At 48.5% G+C, this 20,680-nt stretch overlaps 6 protein-coding genes across 6 annotated transcripts; 4 read left to right on the top strand and 2 right to left on the bottom strand.

The window, feature by feature from the left end:
- Positions 1-7,923: 7,923 nt before the first annotated feature.
- MYCFIDRAFT_127117 (uncharacterized protein) lies at positions 7,924-9,319 on the top strand (the record flags this gene model as incomplete). The annotated part of the gene is made up of 2 exons (XM_007924018.1): positions 7,924-8,302; positions 8,334-9,319. Coding segments are annotated over 2 exons (1,365 nt in total), but the record flags the coding sequence as incomplete, so codon positions are not given.
- Positions 7,962-10,343, bottom strand: MYCFIDRAFT_181609 (uncharacterized protein). Its single transcript, XM_007924017.1, has 3 exons — positions 10,307-10,343; positions 8,334-10,246; positions 7,962-8,275 (listed from the first exon to the last, which is right to left on the bottom strand). Exons 1-2 carry the CDS (start codon positions 10,313-10,315, stop codon positions 10,022-10,024), a joined length of 234 nt encoding a protein of 77 aa, XP_007922208.1. The 5' UTR covers positions 10,316-10,343; the 3' UTR covers positions 7,962-8,275; positions 8,334-10,021.
- Positions 10,344-10,616: 273 nt separating this feature from the next.
- MYCFIDRAFT_32537 (uncharacterized protein) lies at positions 10,617-12,438 on the top strand (the record flags this gene model as incomplete). Its single annotated transcript, XM_007921728.1, has 2 exons — positions 10,617-12,029; positions 12,079-12,438. The coding sequence occupies 2 exons, from the start codon at positions 10,617-10,619 to the stop codon at positions 12,436-12,438; spliced, it is 1,773 nt and encodes a 590-aa protein (XP_007919919.1).
- A 436-nt stretch (positions 12,439-12,874) lies between these two features.
- On the top strand, positions 12,875-13,936 carry MYCFIDRAFT_57004 (uncharacterized protein; the record flags this gene model as incomplete). The annotated part of the gene is made up of 2 exons (XM_007922011.1): positions 12,875-13,190; positions 13,244-13,936. The coding sequence occupies 2 exons, from the start codon at positions 12,875-12,877 to the stop codon at positions 13,873-13,875; spliced, it is 948 nt and encodes a 315-aa protein (XP_007920202.1). The 3' UTR covers positions 13,876-13,936.
- A 136-nt stretch (positions 13,937-14,072) lies between these two features.
- MYCFIDRAFT_129013 (uncharacterized protein) lies at positions 14,073-15,262 on the top strand (the record flags this gene model as incomplete). The annotated part of the gene is made up of 2 exons (XM_007924016.1): positions 14,073-14,231; positions 14,378-15,262. 2 exons carry the CDS (start codon positions 14,073-14,075, stop codon positions 15,260-15,262), a joined length of 1,044 nt encoding a protein of 347 aa, XP_007922207.1.
- A 354-nt stretch (positions 15,263-15,616) lies between these two features.
- MYCFIDRAFT_171085 (uncharacterized protein) lies at positions 15,617-19,314 on the bottom strand (the record flags this gene model as incomplete). The annotated part of the gene is given in 15 exon segments (XM_007924015.1): positions 15,617-16,453; positions 16,473-16,495; positions 16,528-16,607; positions 16,640-16,764; positions 16,798-16,897; positions 16,920-18,305; positions 18,331-18,407; positions 18,456-18,610; positions 18,647-18,667; positions 18,705-18,717; positions 18,761-18,933; positions 18,970-19,028; positions 19,055-19,134; positions 19,167-19,216; positions 19,242-19,314. 15 exon segments carry the CDS (start codon positions 19,312-19,314, stop codon positions 15,617-15,619), a joined length of 3,252 nt encoding a protein of 1,083 aa, XP_007922206.1.
- Positions 19,315-20,680: the final 1,366 nt, after the last annotated feature.

The raw sequence follows: 20,680 nt of genomic DNA, 5'->3' as shown, positions 1-20,680 counted from the left end.
ACATTCGACCTTGCTAATATTATACCTGCCTTACGAGTTATCGCCCTTCGTATGCTTTCTGCCTACGCTATAGTCGCGATTTAACTACTACTTACGGGCCTAACTATTAGATCGACGCTTCTTACCTTTACTACCTCCGGTTTTATCGTAGTTACGATCCTTACGTTTGCTAGATAGCTTATTAGGAGTCTCGATGCGCGTCGCAAGCTCTACGAGTTCGTAACGCGTCGTTAGTACTATATAGTATTTAATAATCGCGCTACGAATCGCCGGCTAGAGTTTAACGAGAAGATAGCGGATCCTATACTCCTCGCTATAGTCGCTAAGTTAATCTTCGAGTACTACGAGCTTAAGGGCAAAGCTTTAGACTAACTGTCCCTTATACTAATAGGCCGCCTTATACTCGAGGGTTACGTCTAGTATATAGTTTATAGGGTCCCTAACGTAGTCCCGATAGAAGGTTTTAAAGTCCTAGTAGGTATAATTCTATAGGTCCTTAAGGCTGTTTTTATTATACTATCGCTCCTACGTATCGCCTACGAGGTATATAATACTATAAAGCACCTTGCTTGTAAGGCGGAAGCCGAGGAGGCTTGGCGCTAAGCACGTGGCGACCCTAGCCTATAAGTGCGCCCGAGATCCACGCTTAGTAAGCGCGGATACTTCCGATCTTTTGTCGCGGCGTAAGACGCTAGTAAACGGGCGCACTAGTGCAGCGGTCTGACACAGTATCCGCGCTTTACGGTCTGCAGGTTAAGGTCGCGCGTTCGATTCTCGGCGTGCGTTCTTGGCCGACTAGGCTAATCCTTGGCAGACGCGGCTTCGGAGGTGCCTGATTGCCTCAGGCGCGCGACTCGGCTGCAGGCGCACCTGCCTTAGAGGGGTCAGCTTATAGGCTTGTTTGTCAGATTGCGACGCAATTCTGATTGGATGCGTGGCTGCACGTTCGGGTGCGGGGCATCAGATTTCATTGGCTCGGCTGCACGTTCGGGTGCGGGGCATCAGATTTCATTAGCTCGGCTGCACGTTCGGGTGCGGGGCATCAGAAAATTTCATTAGCTGCTCGGCTGCACGTGCGGGTGCGGGGTATGCCAAGGCTGACTGGCTGCAGGGCCGCAGCCAAAGAAAAGGGAAGCGCGTGTAAGGCGGAAGCCGAGGAGGCTTAGCGCCAAGCACGTAGCGACCCTAGCCTATAAGTGCGCCCGAGATCCACGCTTAGTAAGCGCGGATACTTCCGATCTTTTGTCGCGGCGTAAGACGCTAGTAAACGGGCGCACTAGTATAGCGGTCTAATATTGCTTTCGTCCGTATAATAGGTAGCTCTAGATAGTATAAAGGTAATAGAAAGTTCTCTAAAGAATCGCCTCGACTCCTTAATCGTATTGCCTTTAAAGGGCTTAGGTTCCTTTAGGCGAGGCTTAATAGCCGCAAGACTAGCGACTATATAGCTTATACTAGGTATAGGGGCTACGCTTAGCGTACTTTTAGAAAGAGGTAGTCGATACGAGACAGATTTAGCTCTCTAAGATTTAGGCCTCTAAATTAACTCGTTAGCTAATTCTTCCTCGTCCTTATCGTCGTCGTTGCCTAAGAATAGGGTTATTATAGGACCCTTGCCGGCGGTACCGCTACTCGGAGCTAGCGCATCGCCGGCGTCCCTAAGAGTATAAAGACGCGTATTCTCTCGCTTAGCTTCTTAACTTAAAGTATGTGTTCGATAGTTAATTGTCTATAGAAGAAGCGAGAAGTCGCTAAATAGAGTGCCGCGTATATATACGGACCTAGGTATATGCCTTAGGATTTAACTTACCCCCTCGTATATATATAAGGCACGTTAGTAAATATAAAGTCGCTTAAATTAAATAAGAGGTATTATTTCGCTTATAGACCTAGGTATCCTGCCCTTCTAATAGTTATTTAATTAGTTAATTAGTTAGCAACCTAGGCATTATGCCCTTTATTAGTTGTTTAGTTAATTAGTAACCTAGGCATCTTACCCTTCTAATAGTTGTCTAGTTTAGTTAGCAACCTAGGCATCTTGCCCTTAGATAGTTATTCGGTTAGTCCGCCGCACCCCCTATATCTAGTAGGTTTAAGTGTTAATTGCGGTTTAGTTAGTAGCTACGATACCCCCTGCTTCTTATAGGTAGGTACTTAAAGCAGCCGTTTAGTTAGTAGCTACGATACCCCCTGCTTCTTATAGGTAGGTGCTTAAAGCAGCCGTTTAGTTAGTAGCTACGATACCTCCTGCTTCTTATAGGTAGGTGCTTAAAGCAGCTATTTAGTCGTTTAGGTTTAGTCGGTTAGCCGCCGTACCCCCTACTTCTAGTAGGTTAGTATTAATTGCGGTTAAGTTAGTCGTTTAGTCGTAGTTTAGTCGTATTAGGTTTAGTCGGTTTAGAAGGCCTAGTTCTTGCTAGTTACTAGCTCTAAACTAGGTCGAGGGTTATTCTCTAGTATAGTAATAGCTAAATTAGCGGCTTGTTAGTTAAGCTTCTTATACTAGTTAGGCGCTAGTTTAGGGTTCTTCTTAAAGCAGGTTAGACTATGCTTCTTCTTGCAGTAATTGCAGTACTGCTTGTCGGTGTTCTTATTATCGGTGTTCTTATTTAGTTTGCGAATGCCGCTAGTCGCGATAGTTGTAGTAGTCGAGTCGGAAACGGCTATCTTAGCTGTTTAATTGTCGGTCGGGTTAGGTCTTGTTCGTACCCCCTACTTTGCATAGGAGGGTGTTTAGTCTTAATTAGGTCTGCGGTAGTAGTCGAGGGCTTATAACTACTTAAAGTGTATGTTCGATAGTTAATTATCTACGGAAGAAGCGAGAAGTCGCTAAATAGGGTGCCGCGTGTATATACGGACCTAGGTATATGCCTTAGGATTTAACTTCTTAAGCCTAGACTTCTAGCCTAAGTACCTCTTGCTTAGCTAGAAATCGTTCGAGCTATAGGCGGGTCGCTTCTCGGCGCGCCTAATATTCGGCTTCGTTTTATTGTATCGCCGCGTCGTTTTCTAATGCTATAGGCGCTCCTAATGTATTATTCTACGCGTTTCCCGCGCCCGGCGCGTTCGGATCGCTTGCGTTTATCTTTCGAGGTTCTATAGGCCGCTACGAAGGATAGACAGTTTAGAACTATAAGAAAATAGGTATATAGCAACGTATAGAACACCCTCTACTAATCGCCGTAGTAGAAAGTAGAACTAAACCGTACCTTTCTTAGAATAGGGCAGAGTGTTTACTATTAACTAGGCTACGTACGGATAGTATATATACCGAGCCGGCAACCGAGTATATCTATACGAGCGACCGAGCTTTTCCGCGTATACGCTAAGTAGGCTTTACGCTAGCGAGACAGTACCGTAGTGCACGTAATAATATTACATAATTGTTATATAGGCTTGCTAAGGCATAATAGGAGACTTTACTTACTTAGGTTCTTATATACTTTAACGAATCTAGTTCTACCTCCGATACTCCCCGAGATCGTACTATATTCGCTATTAGCGCGGCTGCCTTCTCGCGTCTTGCCTATAACAAACGTACTTAGATCTTCGCTATAATAATATAGGATATCGAGAAGGCGATCCGAAAGTTCGACGAAGAACTAACGGATCTAAGAACGAAACTACCGAAGGAGTATTAGTACCGACTCTACTAGTTTTCGAAGAAGAACGCCGACATTCTGCTACCGTACCGGCTAGGTATCGACTACAAAATCGAGCTAATCGATAGCAAGCCGCCGCCGTACGGCCCTCTTTACTCGATATCTCGAGATAAGCTCCTTATACTAAAGAAATACCTAGAAGATAACCTATAAAAGGGCTTTATCTGCCCTAGTTCCTCCGAAGTAGCCGCACTAGTTATATTTGCCCGGAAACCTAGCAGAGGTCTCCGTTTCTACGTAGACTACCGGGGCCTTAACGCGTTAACGAAAAAGAACCGCTACCTAATCCCTCTCGTAAACGAAACGCTCGAACGCCTTTCGAAGACTCGCTAGTTTACTAAGCTCGACGTAATCGCCGCCTTTAATGCAATCCGTATTACTAAGGGAGACGAATAGTTAATAGCCTTCCGAACCCGTTACGGCCTTTTTAAATACCTAGTCTTGCCGTTCGGGCTCTATAACAGACCTAGCACGTTCTAATTATATATTAACGATACGCTTAAAGAATTCCTAGACGCCTTCGTCTCGGCGTATATAGACGATATCCTAATTTATAGCAAAACGAAAGCGGAACACTACGAATATATCGAAAAGGTACTTTAGAAACTCGTAGAAGCTAGACTATATATCGATATCGACAAGTGCGAATTCTATAAGTAAGAGGTGAAATTCCTCGGCCTTATTGTCTCTTTAGAAGGTATTCGAATAGATCCCGGCAAGATCGAAGCCGTTCTAAACTAGGGAGTACTACGAAACGTAAAAGAAGTCTAGGGCTTCCTCGGTTTTGCTAACTTCTACCGGAGATTTATACGGAATTTTAGCGGAATCGCCCGTCTACTTACGGCACTTACGCGGAAAGACGTTAAATTTGAATAGTTACTAGCCTATTAAGAAGCCTTCGACTAGTTACAGTAAAGTTTTACGACCGTACCGATCCTATAGTACTTCGACTTCGATAAAGAAACGCGCCTAGAAACCGATGCTTCCGACGGTATAACTAGCGCTATTCTCCTTTAACGAACGACCCCGGAAGATGCGTAGCTACCCGTAGCCTACTTCTCTAAGAAAATGTCCTCCGCGGAATGCAATTACGATATCTACGATAAGGAGCTCCTCGTAATCGTTAAGGCTTTCGAAGAATAGCGTCCGGAACTCGAAGGTTCTAAGTTACCGATCTAGGTTAGCTCGGATTATAAGAACCTTATCTACTTTCTTAAGAGCAAAATCCTTAGCCGTAGGTAGGTACGCTAGAGTAAGTTTCTTTCCCGGTTTAACTTCGTTATTTAGTATACGCCCGGTAAAGCAAACTTATAGGCCGACGTACTTACGAGGCGTAACGGAGACTCGCCTTTAGATCGAGGTCCGTAGCGTAAAGAATAGTCTATCCTTAAGGAGTATAACCTTAGCTAGGAACTATACGAGCTCCTCGGAGACGACTTTACCGGCCTAGAGCCTCTCGTAGCATCCTTTATACTAATAGCCGCTCCCGCCTTTCTTAGAGATAACGATAGCTCGGACGACGAAGATACGAGTTTAAAGAGCTTAGATAGCGACTAGGAAAGCGAATAGGAAGCATAGGACCTCCTCGAACCTACCTAGCTCGAATAGTAGCTTACGACAGTATACGCCGAAGACGCTTTTACTAAAGGTCTAATTTAAGCTTTATAGAACAAGGAGCGGTTATACGAGAATGTTTCTCTCTCGGAGTACGAGCTCCGTAGAACTCTACCGCGAGCATCCCGTATAATATTTAGAAATGCCCTCTACGTCCCGGATTTCGAAGATTTACGCGACTAGATTATACGTTCCGCTTATAACCCTCTCGGAATAGTATATCCCGGTCGAGCTAAGATATTATCTTAGCTCCGGAAGTAGTACTACTAGCCTAATCTATACTAAGATGTCGACCGATTTATTAAGAACTGCGTAGTATACCGTAGAGCGAAAGCAGATACGCGTAAGCCGCAAGGGCTGCTAAAACCTCTTAAAGTCCCTCTACGACTATAGTAATATATTTTAATAGATTTTATTATAGGCCTACCGAAAGGATCCGACTTTAACGGCCTCTAGTTTTAAAACATGCTAGTTATAGTTTGCCGCCTTATGAAACGCAAGAAGGTATTAAATGCCCGTAGCCTAACCGTAAAGAATACGGCTTAGGTCTTCTACCGGGACGTATAGAAAGATATAGGCCTACCTAAATTAATTGTATCTAATCGCGGCCCGAATTTCGTTGCCCGTTTCTAAATTCTAGAAGCGCCTCTACGAACGATTAAAAATTCAAGCGCGCCTTTTAACGGCTTACTATCCGTAGACCGACGGGTAAACCGAACGGGCTAACGCGCAGATCGAGCAAATTATTAGGTGCTTCTATAATTACTACTAAAACGACTAGCTAAGATTAACGCCTTCTATTAAATTTGCTATTAATAATTAGGAGTCGGCTACAACTTAGACTACGCCGTTCTACGCCTCTACTAGATTTTACCCTCGAACCGGTATAGAACTAATAGAAATCGAACTAGAGCCCCTAGCAAACGATCCGGAAAGAGACGCCGATACCTTCGCTCTTTAAATAGCCTAAACCTACTAAGAGCTCTAGGACGAGATAAGGTATGCCTAAGAAGTGTACGAGCACTACGCTAATTAGCGTAGACGCGCCGCGCTAGATTACTAGGTCGGAGATTACGTCTACCTCGACTTACGATATATTAGAACTAACCGACCTTCGAAAAAGCTCGACTAGAAAAATCTAGGACCCTTCCGAATTATAAAGAAAGTCGGTATATACGTATACGAACTAGATCTCCCCGAAAATCTTAATATTTACCTAGTTAAATACGTTATTAACCTAAGAACCGCCGGAGAAATCGCAGACTTCGAAGACATTCCGCTAATACTAGAAGCTACCGAGGCTACCGATTAGACCGAAGACGAGCTAGAATCTGCCTTAGGCATAGTACGGGCGATTATCGGATAGAGCTTTAGTAATACAAATTTCGGAAATCTCAACCCTTCTAGACTATAGGGAGAGGTATAATAGGAGGGGTACTCGGACGAGGATACGACCTAGGAACCTCTACGCTATATTATCTTCGCCCGCGAAGCAATTAAGGAATTCCTACGAGACTATACCGACTATACGATAATAGAAGAAGCTGTCCTAGAATATTTTCTCCGAGAAGCGTACGAATAGAATTTAGATTAAGGTCTCCGACCCGAACTAGGATAAGAATACTAGCACCTATTATATATAGACCTCTTTTAGCGTCGTAGGAACTCTACGTAGAACGAGGGGGGGGCTACTATTATAGTAGCTACCTAGAAAGCACCGACAAGTCCTATAAGCTAGCCGCTATACTATAAAGTAATATCGGATTTAAGTTGCCTTAGTAGTAGGGGCCTCTAGCGAAGCAGGTCGCCTAGTTAGCCTAGGTCGCCTAGGTCGCCTAGGTCGCCTAGGTCGCCTATTTAGCCGTATAACGTAATATCTTAGGGACTCCCGCGGAGGCTATATATAGTAGAACAATATATTATATATTAATATACAAACGACGGGACTACACTAAACTACGCGTATATATATACGGACGATAGCAAGTAAGATATATAAAGTCGTAGGACAGATCCGAGTAGTAGGAAGGAACCGGAAGGCAGGGAAGAGCTAGAAGAAACATATTTGCTTAAGAGCGGTTAAACGAGTTCGTATACGCGCGCTACGCTAGTTAGCTAGGAGATAAAGGCGCTACGAGATAGCGGATAAGTAGGATATACGTACTTGCGCTTACGTATCGGACGCGCTAGACGGCCGTAGGGCAGAATACTAAGGAAGGGGCTCTCCCTCTAAGGTACCCTTCTTTCTTTCTTTATAGTTCGTCTTATATAGATAGTAGCTATATTAATTTAGTACTCCCTTTAGTTTAGTTTAAAGTTTCGTATACATTCTTACTACTTAGCTACTAACCCTTATATATCTAATATAGCTTAACCTAATAAATATTTGCATAAATAGCTGCTTCCGAAGTATAATAGTAGGAGACGTGTTTCGGTATACTCCGCGCCTAGCGTTTATCTAGGCGCGTTTTGTAATTATACTTATAGGGACCGTATACGCTACTAGTAGGACATGCTTTCGTTACTTTTCCGGCATTTATTACAAAATTCCATTGCTTGCTAATTAAGGGCTTCTTTGGTATTAACTTGATGCTGCGCCCTTAGGGATACTGATCGCTAAACTTGGCCCTTTTTCAATGTTTTGATTATGGAGCCTTCTGTGATTTGTGCTGAAAACATAGCTCTACTTCATCTGCTACACCAAGTTCCCTCTCGACCCTTGGGGAACGGAGTAGAGCTCAAATCGCAATCCTATCCAGGCTACAGTCTTCCTTTCGAAACAGAGCGCCTTTTGGCAAGTGCACTCGCCTTCCTAGCGGGCACCAAAGATGGACCAGATCATATCCCGGCCGTATGTCTCAAAGAAGTCCCTACCTCGAGATCGCTGCATGTCCTCATTGCTGTCAACAAAGCGAAGTGGGCCGATGGAGAACTCGTGCTCGGAGAGCTGGCGAAAGGATTTCAAGGCATATTTCATTCACTTTCCTCGGCCACAGACGGTAAGCAGCCTGGTTCAAGCTCTTCTTGTCGTGACTGATTTGATATGCGCGGCACTAGGCAACGTATTTCCGGCGATTATAAAAATGTGTAGTCGACGTATACAGTGCCGACTGCGATTTACTCCGAATCACCGGAAAAGGATCCAACCCTCAATACGTAAGGTACTTCAAGATAGCCTCGACGCTATCAAACAGCTTCAACCACCTCCTGCTAGTGCTAGGATTTATCTCGAACAAACCAGAGACGTGATGAAGAAGATTGCAGCCTGGAGTGCGCATCAGACACCCGAGCGTTTGGGAGAGCTGGTCACTGGCTTTTATGATCTCTCGAGAGTTCCTGGGCTTAGTGACCTTCTGCACGCGATTTCGTACAAGAGCATGGACCCTTGTGCGCGAAAAAGCCTGCTGAACATCATTGGAAAAGTTGGGCGCTATCGTGGAGTTGCCATGTTCCTCTGTCAAGTAGCTGCTAAACATTCAGCTCTTCGACGAACTAAAGTTGTGCCTGTACGCTTGCCGAAGGATTTTTTCCGCAAGACTTCGGTCACCCTAGGAGAACCGAATCTACCAAGGGTAGTATCGAGGTTCAGAGACCGTTATGGCGGACGATACGACATAAAGAACATTTGTCAAATTCTAGGGCTCGAGGAACGACAAGCGAACAGCCAATTTGTGGACCAAACATTGAAGTCCTTGAAAACTTCAAGAATTCACGCTGAGATGCAACTTATATTCTACTGCGAGCTAGAGAGTTTCCTTCCTCCGCCTAGAGTCATCTGTTCTAGTAAGGATGCTTGTTTCCTATGCAACACCTTTATAGTCATGCATGGGAAGTTTCACACGCCAAGGTGCCATGGCAAGCTATATCCTGGATGGCGGTTGCCAAACACAGATATAGGGAGAGAAAGACAACATTTCAATGATCGGCTCCAGCAGCAAATTGAGGATAGTCTGGCATTGCTGATTTCTCGACGGGCCAAGACAGTCTTCCTGGATCCAAACGAGAGTACTCTTTTGACACTGCCCAGGTCAAAATCGACGCTCAATAGCGAGAATCGATGCGAAAATGTGGAAGGCGCAATCATTCTATCAGGCGCAAACTCATCTCTCTCTTCGAGCTCTTCCGCGTGCTCAGCACGATCCTCGATGAATAGAAGGAATTTAGTCGTTGCAAACAGCGGCGTGGGGCGGGACAAGCCTGACAGCGATATTATCTCGAACAGCGACTCTGGACTGACACCAGGCACATCGCCATCGGCCTGCCTTGCAGTTTCGAATGACCGTATATTTACCCTTACTCCTGGGCGGGAGGTTTCCGTTTCCATTGAGCACAATATACCGGCTAGTTTTGAAATCCCAGGGCGTCTTGAAGTCCACATCGAACACTCGTCAGATTCACAAATCGACCGCTTGTCAAGTGATCAGCCAAAAGTCGGTTGCTGTGTAAAGTGGTTGACAGGGCAGGGCAGACGAAGCAGCAGCAATAAAGCTCGCATTATCGACGCCGAGCTTCTAGAAGGTGAGGTCGTTCTTAAAAGAAGCGAAGTCCGGAATCTGTGGCTACTCGCCAAGGGTGACGTATTGCGGATACGTGCTGCCGAAGTTTGACACTTGTTGCGTTTGTGCTTCTGCCGTTGTAGAGGCCTATCATGGCCTACACTTTATCCGGTGGCAGCGAGAAGAGCAACGACATGAAGTGGGAATATGGATCGCGGCTTTCGCATTCTCGATGCACGTTGTTGACCTTTACTGTGACCGAGACGTCTTTGTGGGCCTGCGCTCTCTGGGGATCTTCATTATCGTCACGTGTTGGCCTTTCTTGCTGTCTTGCTCTTTGCTCTTGCCATCGTCCTGTGTCATATGCGTCTCGCGCTGCTCTTCTTCATCCCAACTAGCTCGTCTCGCAATCTCGTTGTCGCCGATGCTGCTCTCATCTTCCGAGCAACACCTATTTGCCCATTCCCGCAGGTTCTAATGTCAGTCAGTCTTTGGTCGATGCACATCTTTTGTAGAGATCTTGGGTCGACGTACGGAGCACATTGTCGATGTCCTTGCCAATGGCAATGTCGATGTCAAGGTTGATGTTGGGTGGCTGGGTACGAAGCCAAGATCGCTGCCAGGATGTTTCGGCGCTAGAGCTTATTTTGGAACGCCTTCCACGCTTGGCATTCTCGTTTGTTTCGACTTGGCCTGGCCTTGACTTCCTCCGTCAGACACACACATTATTATTGACAATCACCTATGCTCATCATGTCGCAATGATGTCGGCTCACTTTCGACACCCTTGGAACTTCACCAGCAAACCAGATGCTGCGACGATCACGGCACTTGGAACTCCACTATGAACCGTGTTCGCTCGCTTGCAGGGGCACTAAACTCTGCTGGCAGCTCCGCGATCCGACTTCACAGACGGCCTAATCTCCCTCCGCTTATCCTACAGAAAAGATATTTGCAGCTGCCGTATGGACCGCAGACCCCAGGACCGCCAGATGCCGGGCCAGCTGGTCCTAATGATGATGAACCCAAGAAAAGTGGCAGCAAGCACGATGGCGGTGCCAAATTTGACTGGAAAGGAACTGTTTTCAAGATGACTGAAGCGGCACTGACTACCTTCGCATCTGTCGCAATCCTAGGTGCCTTTGGCTATGGCTATACTAGATATTACAAGGATATGGTCCTCCAGAAAATCGACAATGCCTTCAAACCTGGTGACCCTGTACTGGATCTTGCCGCCACTGGGAAGCAGGGAAGCGCAACGGGCGGCCAAATTCTCGTTGATGAGGACAAGAACCGCGAGCATTGGGTCTTGCGTGAAGAACAGGACCTCATCGACAAAATCGTCGCGGGCGAAATACGGGGTCAATATCACCTCCTGGTCGGCGAGAAGGGAACCGGCAAATCAAGCATGCTAATTGACGCAATGGCAAAAATCAATGGTGAAGGTTGCGCCATGTTCGATGCGCACGCGAGCGCCGAGATCTTCCGCATTCGCCTTGGAAAGGCCTTGGACTTCGAATATCATGAAGACAACATTGGTTCGCTCTTTTCCATTCGAGGTCCACGCGATGCTGGTCCCATTCTTGACATCGAGCGAGCCTTCAATAAGCTGGAAAAGATTGCGATGAGGCGGCGTGCTGAAAAAGGCCGGCCTCTGATTCTGATCTTCAATTCGATGCATTTGCTGCGCGATGATCAGGACGGCAAAGACCTTCTGGAATTGATCCAGCAGCGAGCGGAGCAATGGTCTGCAAGCAATCTCGCCACTGTAATATTCAACTCGGACGATTACTGGATCTACGAAAGGCTCAAGCAGTATGCGACCCGAATGAATGTCATTCGCATACTAGATCTCGGCAAGGACAGAGCTATGGCTGCACTCAGAAATTACCGCACAAAGTACCGATTCGAGGAGCCAGCAGACAGCATACTTGAACAGGTATACGACAAAGTTGGAGGGCGTATGTCGTACTTGAGCCGAGTCGCAAAGTCAGATGACATGCTAGAGAAGGCTGATGATATCTGCCGAATGGAGAAGACTTGGTTTCTCAACCAATGTTGGATTCTGGGCGGAGAAATGGATGACGATGTAATGGATCAGCAGAAGTATGCTTCCGCCGCAATGGTGCTGGCAAAGGCGCTAGTCGATAAGGAGAAGCAAATGGAGAGGACATACGACCCAGAGCAAGGTCACATCTTGCCTGAAATTCCATTACACGAGGCGCGACAAATCATGACGCGCGCCGATTTCATTCAGGTGTGTATGGACCATATTCAAGACCAGGATTCTCACTGACCGAATGCAGAGCTACGATGCAATAAACATCTTCGCAATCGACAGTAATGCGCAAGTGCGCGCAGACTCTGTGCCAATGATGAACGCTTTCCGCGAGATATGCGCACAGGAAGGCTTCGATGAATTCCTAAAAGCCACGCTTGAGAGAATTGCCGACATCGAATCACTCGGCAGAACCAGAGAATTGACCATCAAAGACCTTTGGGAGCGCGGACAGTACCAGATTAAGATGGTTGATGCACGTGGACGTCCTGCTGGTGGTATTATCATGGAAGCAGAACCCAAGCATCACTCGCTCGTCGGCAACGATGACGATGAAAATGATGACGAGAAAGAGGACGGAGAGGACAAGGGTGATGGTCGGTCCTAATGCAGACTCCGCCCGACGAGCTCCAACCCCTGCTGATGTACGTCGCAGCTGAGCCGTCTTCAACTGCCGCACAGTTCATGACTGCGACGTGGAGAAGATGTCTCGAGGAAGACGACGCGGACAAGAATTAGTCACTGGCATGTATATGTATACCTGCTGGGTACCCCGACCTTACACGTGCTTGGCGCCAATTTTCTCCACGAAAGCGAAGGATTGATACGAGGACAGGCCAGCTTCTTACTGTAGCCACAACCGAACATCCTCGTGCTCATCACCAATGCATGTGCCCGAACAGCACAGAATGCTGTGATGATGTGAAATCGAGGCTGAAAATCCCTCGCGGACTTGGTGGCGAGAGCACTTGGCCTGGAGTTTAAGTATGTATGTAAACCCTTCCTGTAGGTTGAACTTGTCTCCTGACTAGATTCACACAGCTATGACGAGCCAGTACGAAGACGTATCGCCCAAGGTCGACTGTTCAGTGTCCTTCGACAAACCTAATCTCAGCGGCAAGACTGCAGTTGTTACAGGTGGCGCAGCTGGAATTGGCGAGCAGTACACGCGAGCTATAGTGTCGTGTGGCGGGAAAGTCGTAGTCGCGGACATTGATGAAGCAAATGCATCGAGTTTGCAAGCAGACCTTGGGAACACCGGGGATGTGGTGTTCGTGAAGTGTGACGTGAGAGAATGGAAGGACCAAGTTGAAGCATTCCGAGCCGCACTCAAGCTGGGCAACGGAAAGATCGATATTGGTATATATCGTGTTCAAATTCCGCCGCATTCAGAGTGCTGACATGTTGCAAAGTCATCAACAACGCAGGCATCGGTTCTCCAGACGACATATTCGCAGGCCCCGACGATGAATCTCTAGACGAACCACAGGAACCCGCCATGAACGTTATGCGTATCAATGCTTTAGGAGCTCTCATGACTGCAAAATTAGCAACTTTCTACTTCCGAAAGCAAGCAGCCCAGGACGAGAAGGCAGGGGTCAAGAGTGACTACAACCTCATCATCCAGGCTTCCATCTGTGGCTATCTCCCCTTCCTCAAGGTCCCTCAATACGCATTCTCAAAATGGGGCCAGCGAAGCCTTCTCTGGGGATACCGTCATTCTGAGAGGAAGTATGGTGTAAGGACTAACATGATCTCTCCGTGGTACATCCCTTCTGGGATCGTCGTGCCCGAGTTCGTCGAGCATTTGAACAACGTTGGCGCGGGCACTGCGAGCGTGACAGATGCTGCGGATGCGTTGCTCAGAATTTTAGGGGATTCAAACATGAATGGGAGAAGTTTGGCGATTATGCCAAGGACTTGGGAGGGAGCTCCATATGGTTGTATAGATCTTGACGTGGATCAGTATCAAGAGGGTAGCTTCTTGAGTCGATGCGTGGATGTGGGTTTGTTTGCGGTCTGGGACGATAGTAAGCGTGAATGACGGATATATGACAGTCGCATGCAATGAACCTCATCAAGCATGCAAATGAATCTGACACTAGACCTCATTGAGCAATCTTGGCGAGTTTAATGGCGTAACCTCGGCTTCACGGAAGCCAGGCCCGAAGGATGCCATCAACACTTCACCAGCGTTATTCCCGTCTTCATCACATCCATGTCTCGACCGTCAAGATGGACATGACCGGCCGTGGAGGGCGGCCTACAAGAAAAGTCCCGCTCCCAAAACATCCAGGCAACACATACCTTCCATTCAAGGATCTAATCCGACTTGAAAAGATCGATGATCGGACGTTTCGTTCGATAGCGTTGCCATTCGCTCCTGGTGGTCCACTTGGAGTCGGACGCTCCTATGGCGCTCACGTATACATGCAAGCATGCTACGCAGCATGCCAAACAGTAGCAGAAGGCTTCTTAATTCACGTCAGTGCCGCCACATTCAATCGAAAATCCAGCAAGCAAGCAAGAACTAAACATTCCCACAGCACGTAAGCGGCAACTTCATCCTCTCCGGCGAACTAACCGTCCCCTTCATCTACAAAGTCCACATCATCCGCAACGGCCGCTCATACAGCACCCGAACCGTCACCGTCACCCAAAGTCAATGCAAAGGAATCTGTTTCACCTGCACAATCTCCTTCAAAACTCCTGAACCGCAACAAATCGAATCCCAAGAAAACTTCGAAATCTTCGCCTCAAAATACAACTCCATCCTCCTCTCCAACAAATCCCCCCGAGACTTCCCCGAATGTCCCAGCATGGACCTCCCCTTCTACCACGCCAACCTCCACTCCGGAATTTCCCAAAACGACGAATTCCCCGGCCTCGAATGTCGAAAAGTCGACATGACAAACTACAACAAATCCCTGCATCCTCTCGATCGCCGGCAACTAATTTTCTACCGCACGATCGGCGACATGCCCGAAAACGACCCCAACATGCATCTGTGCGCACACATTTTCGCCACGGATCGGAATTCTTTGTATATGGTTGCGAATCACTTTGAAGTAGGGGATTTTTTTACGACGATGAGTTCGCTGGCGCATACGGTTTCGATTCATAGTCCGATGGAAGATTTGAGGTTTGGGGAGGGGAGGGGGAAAGGGACGGGGGCGTGGGGGGATGAGGAGGATGGGATGGGGAGGTGGTTTTGTATGGAGGTTAGTGGGAGTCGGATGGGGTATGGGAGGGCGCTTTATCATGGGAGGTTTTGGAGTGAGGATGGGAGGCATGTTATGACGGCGATGCAGGATGGGCTTATACGGTTTACGAAGAAACAGGAGCCTGAGGATGAGGAACGGAGGTTTATGGATGAGCAGAATCAGAGGTGGCGGGATCAGTCGAAGCGGAGGAAGGATGAGAAGTTGTGATTGTCTGCCTTCCGGATTGCATGGAACGACAGATACGGTGAAGAGTCGGCATAGAAAGTGATTCAGCTATAAACAATATTACTGGCGTGGTATTTAATATCTCCGGTCGCAGACTCCTTTCGAAACGACAGCGGGCGGTCATTCTGTCCCAGAGAACATCTCATATCACATCACCCTCGCCCTCGAATATGCAGCTTTCCCAGGACATCATAGCCATCACTCGCACCTCATCCAATATTCCGGATGCAGAAACGCCTGCTGCATAATTGGAAGAAAACATCTGTAACTCTCCCTCCAGAAATACTTAAGCCGACCCAAATCCGTCGAACCGATCAGGACTTCGAATTGCAAACCCTATTTTTCCTCGTCCTGGCCATGAGCGTATGAAAATACTGACCCATGCCAACCATACGCAACCCTCAGCCCTCGGCGAAATTTCCAGATTTGCACCGCGGTCCTCACCCGGTCAATCCAGTCTGGGATGACATTGCGGCAGTCCCGATCCAAGATACTTTCGATATCCAAGGCAAAGTTGGCGCGGAGCAGGAAAGGTTGTGTGACGGCACTTCGATCGCCTTCTTCAATGAAGATACATAAAGGTGTGCTTCTCCCCTTCTTCTTGAACTCGTTCTTCCACTTTCTTGCCGGATCTCGGAAATTGCAACGACCGTTGGAGTCGCTGATGTCGAAAATTTCGAATCTGAACGTCCTCTTCTTCTTCATCTGCCAGAGATGTCTTCTTCTGTGTCTTGTTCGGTTTGGGTTTATCGGTCTGAACCCATGGCGACGCGGGTATCGATTGCCGCTTTTGATCTGGTATGCATTTTCCTTCTCGATGGCGTATGCGTCCGGATCCAGTGAAGATGCATCGATCTCGTGAGAAAGGCAGTGAATGACTGGAAGTTTGGAGTCCTTGTGGGAGGGTGGGAGATTATGGACTGAATAACCTGCGAGGTGTTTTTTGTATAGCGCTGTCAATGGAAGGAGAGTTTTGAGATCGTCGTTGGTCAGCTTTGTGGGTGCTGCTGCTGTATTGGCCATGATGGCGTTGCGTCCGAATGTAGCGTACTGTGAAGCTAATGAATTATGTTTTGTGGCGTAGCGATGTATGAGAGAGCGTGCATGCAAGCTCAGGAAGATGTGTAGCGCAAGGGGATTCATTGCGCCTATGGTAGGCGCTCTGGAAGAGGTCTGCAGTAGTCACTGCCACTTTCGAAGCAGCAGCGGGCACACCTTGAGCGTTTCTCATCATTAACTATACAGACGAAACATGGAGCTAGGGATCTCAGACAATTTCAACAACAGGATTGGCAAAGAAGTAGCAAATCGTCGAGCATTCATATTTCTCATTCAGCAGTAGCTGAGCCTAACAAGGACGTAAGTCTTCCGCCCGCCAGCGCTTGATTCACGCGCGCCGTCATCATTGACACTCTCAGCGGCCAGAGGTCCTTCCCAAAACGCCAAAACATTTCATCAGTCTTCAGAAGCGAGAGAGCCATGCGCTCTCAATCGCATATCGTCAATAAGAAAGAAACGCCTCCATTCCATGCTCCCGCCAAAACGCCGCACAATAGCCCATCAAACCATCTCCTCCTCATACTTCTTCCCATACAACCCGCAATAGATGCCAATCGCCTCATTCAAAAACTTCCGATACGCACCGGTAATCTCCTCGAAAGCCTCAACATCCCACTTGAAGTTGTACTGGCGCTGTCTCAAACAAAGTTGGGTCCTAGTCGTCTTTGCATCAGTCTCGACAAAGGCTTTAGCCTTCTCGATATTGCCGTCACGGATGAGGTCTGCGTAGTGGCGCTTGTATCTGGCGATAGCTCGATCGGCGTAAATCGTCTGTTGGAATTTTGCGGCTGAGGAGCTGAAGTCTTCCAGGGACTTGATCACGCTCTGCAGAGCGAGGCGGGAGTTCACTTCGATGAATTGACAACCGAGTTTGGGGTCGAAGTAGTCGTCGTCTGGTAATGGTCGTGGGATGCGAGATGGTGCTGCAGCTGGGATAGATGGCTGAGCAGTCATCGTGTTGTTGACGGCTTGATTCTGGTTACCCGCAGCAGCATTCGTTGGAGTAGGATTGAGAATGCTCATGATCGCCATCTTGTTCTGGACGGACTGGACAGGAGCATTGACAGTCTTGCGACGCTTGCCTGGTGGAGCGGTCTTGCTGCCACCATTATCGGATGGTGGACTAGAGCGCTTCTTGCTCTTGTTCACCTCAGCATTCGTATTCGTGGATGATGCAGTCTCAGCAGAAACTGAGTCGTCGTCTGACGCCTTAGGAACCTCGTGCGATTGAGAAGCTGCGCTGGACTTGGCCTTAGCCTTAGTCTCGCGGATGGCAGTCTCTTCCTCACTCAAGGTAGGAAAAGCTTCCGCAAGACTCGTGCCCTGTAGCAGGCACGGAGAGTCAAGAGTCATTGGCTTGACCTGGGTGAAAGTCTTGTCTGCGAATTTCTGCTTCTCGCGCAACTTCGGGTCGAGGTACTGCACCTGGTAAGGCTTCGTCTTCTTGTTGTTCTTATGGACCTGTCGATCAAGTCGCACGGTAGCGATGGCATACATGCGAGCGTTGACATGGGCGAGGACCACACTGCCAAGACCGATATTCGTGTTGCCGTGAGACTGCTCGTGGAGTTGCTTCAAGACTGTTTCGGTGTCGGCTTCTTCGAGCATTTGGTCTTGCTTGTAGAACTGGATGACTTTGTGGAGAGTCTTGGGGTTGTGGAACTCCACAACGCCAGTGATATCCTCACACCATTGAACACTTTCCTCGTCTCCAGGATCAGCGACTTGAATCACTGGGTATGCGAGTCCACGGTGGAGGTGACCATCCGCCTCGAAGCGGACGAATGCATTGCGACCAGGTGAGGCTGGGTCTCTAATTGCGTAGAGAGTCTCGCCGTTGACCTTGTCGTGGATCGACGCGGAGGCGACGTCGGCTGTGTTGCCAGACATGATGTGTGGAAGTTGAGCGCAAATTGTCGATTTTGCGATAGGTGAGAACAGGTCTCGTCTATGAGGCTCGACGTTGCTCACCGTCGGTGGTGGCGCGCGACTCGAGCTTGAAGCGATTTACTGTCTTGTATGCGTTTCGTCTGAACAGCAGCTGCTGTCTTGCGATTTTTGAATAGTACTGAAGGCTGTATCGTCAGAAATGCGGATTGCAAATCGTAAAGAGAACCTGCGTCAGGATGAGTTGTGCTGCTTGCAGACTGGAAGACGTGTCGGACTCGAAAGCAAGATATAGTGTGTGTGTCATTTCCACGATGGGATTGTGGTCTCGAGGTCTTTTGTTGGGAGTTCGAATGGGATTGTTCATTAACGGGTCTTGCCGCTCTTCACATGCAAGAGTTCATTCCCAGCGCGACTCACCTGTTTGTGTCTTGGTCCGTGCTCCGGCAGATCGACACTAAACGAGCTTTACTTTCACTTGCGACGGCTGCCTAACTGACATGGTCCATGCGCTCCGCTAGCGCGCTCTCCCACATATAAAAACAGTCCTTCCGCCTCCAACTTTCTTCCTTTCATCCATACAGCCCGCGAAAGATCTCTTAGGAGAAGCACCTCGCGCGGTACTTGGGTGCAGCTAAGCTTTGATGGACGTGTTGCGGACGCGAGTTCGTATCTCTTAGAGATCTGCTCAACGCCGAAAACTTTCCCTGCGGACAAATTGCGGCACTCGAGTGCGCTTGCACAACTCCTCTTTCCAGGACTCGCCACTCGCCTTACCTGATCCTTAACCGGGGGCGGGCGACTGCATTCCGTCCAACTGGCACTCACCGCGGTGTCGGGGCCCCTCCCGGATCAATGCAGAGGCAGGAAGTGAGACATGATATTGTGGCTTTTCTCAAACGACAGAACTTCGACAGGAATCAGTTGGATGTGGCCGCACCTCCTGAGCCTGCTGGATGAGAGTTGATGCAAGCGCCGCAGATTGGCAGTCTGCGAGCAGAAAGAGTTGGGTCACTGGGGGATAATGCAACCAGAACTGTTCGAGCGTCGTAGTCGCGATGGTTCGGAGCCTCGTCGTGCCTTAGCATGGCATTCTTGAGAGGCAGACTACCCGTATCTGTGCCAGATGAGAAGGCAAAACGCCAAGACTGCCTCACCTCTCTGGTTACAGTGCATGCAGAGACGGGTCCATCGTCGGCTACGATCTGAGTTCACTCAGTCTCGCACTTTCGCGTCTTCTGTGTCGGCCTGACCAGTATGACAAGATTGCTGCGAGGGCGAGAATGGTTCTGCCTGACAGTCGGCCAGCTGTCTGAGGGGTTCGTTGCTGTTGGGATCTGGGGGGGCTTCTCAATTTGGCAAGTCATCTCACATATAAACCTCCTTGCGAAAGATCTCTTCGGAGAAGCACCTCGTGAGGCACCCGCGCTCAGCTCAGTTCGATGGATGTGTCGCAAGATTTCCCCTGCGGACCGCTGCTGAGCAAGGGTGCGCGCAATGATCCACCTCATCTCAGTCATCGACGGCTGCCGGGCCCATAACATGTAGATGGCAGGCCTGGAGTGAGGCAACTCTACACATAACAATTGTGTTGAGGCGCTCCCTCACTCATTGCGTGGGACAGGAGGCGACCTGAGATGTTGCTGTTCTTCATGGAAACATGGTTCCAGGGCTATGCAGCGAGATTGGGATGTGTCCGCACCTGATCCGCCAAGTAGTCTGGGTTATTGCGCGCCGCAGATTGGCAACCTGCGAGTGAGATGGACTTCTGGGGGATCATTTTGCAACCAGCACCACATGGACGCCAAAGCCGATTTTGGTTCGGAAACCTCGTCACGCTCAGCGCGACATTTCTCTGGGGTTGTCCACCTATATCGTGCCAGATGAGAAGATGGCCAAGACTGTCTCACCTCTCTGGTTCTGCGCATGCGATATAGGTCCATTCGGCGGCGGTCTGAGTTCCGCTCAGTCTTGTGCTCCCAAGCCTACTTGATCTGCCAGACCGGTAGAGGAGGTTGTCGCGAGGGTACATGTTGATTCTGCCTGACAGTCGGCCAGCTGTCTGAGGGGTTCGTTGCTGTGGGATCTGGGGGCTTCTCACGTCAGCTTGCTCGCGGTGATGCTGTCCAGCCGTTTCTGGTTGGGAGTATCATCAGTGAGCTCGCCGACAAAGATACTATTCGGCCGTTTCTGGTTGGAAGTATCACAACTCCACCTTTTTTTCATCATGTCATTGCCAAAGGCATTGGCTTGGAGAAGAAAATGCCCCGAAGCAGCCAATTGCATGCGCCTGAATATGAAGAATGCTTCTTCTGCATCCAAGCTCGCCTCTCAGGGACAATAAGCAGCTGGAAGAGCATGAGTGAAGTGTGAAAGCGCGGAAATGTTTCCGCAGAACGCGTCTCGATCGCGTCGAACACGAGATTGATTGATTGAGCTTACAACTTCGAGAAA

This window comes from Pseudocercospora fijiensis (assembly GCF_000340215.1).
Source record: "Pseudocercospora fijiensis CIRAD86 unplaced genomic scaffold MYCFIscaffold_1, whole genome shotgun sequence".
In the NCBI taxonomy this organism is placed as follows: Eukaryota; Fungi; Ascomycota; class Dothideomycetes; order Mycosphaerellales; family Mycosphaerellaceae; genus Pseudocercospora; species Pseudocercospora fijiensis.
The sequence above is the reverse complement of the archived record's forward strand: the minus strand, read 5'-3'. Positions and strand labels throughout refer to the sequence as shown.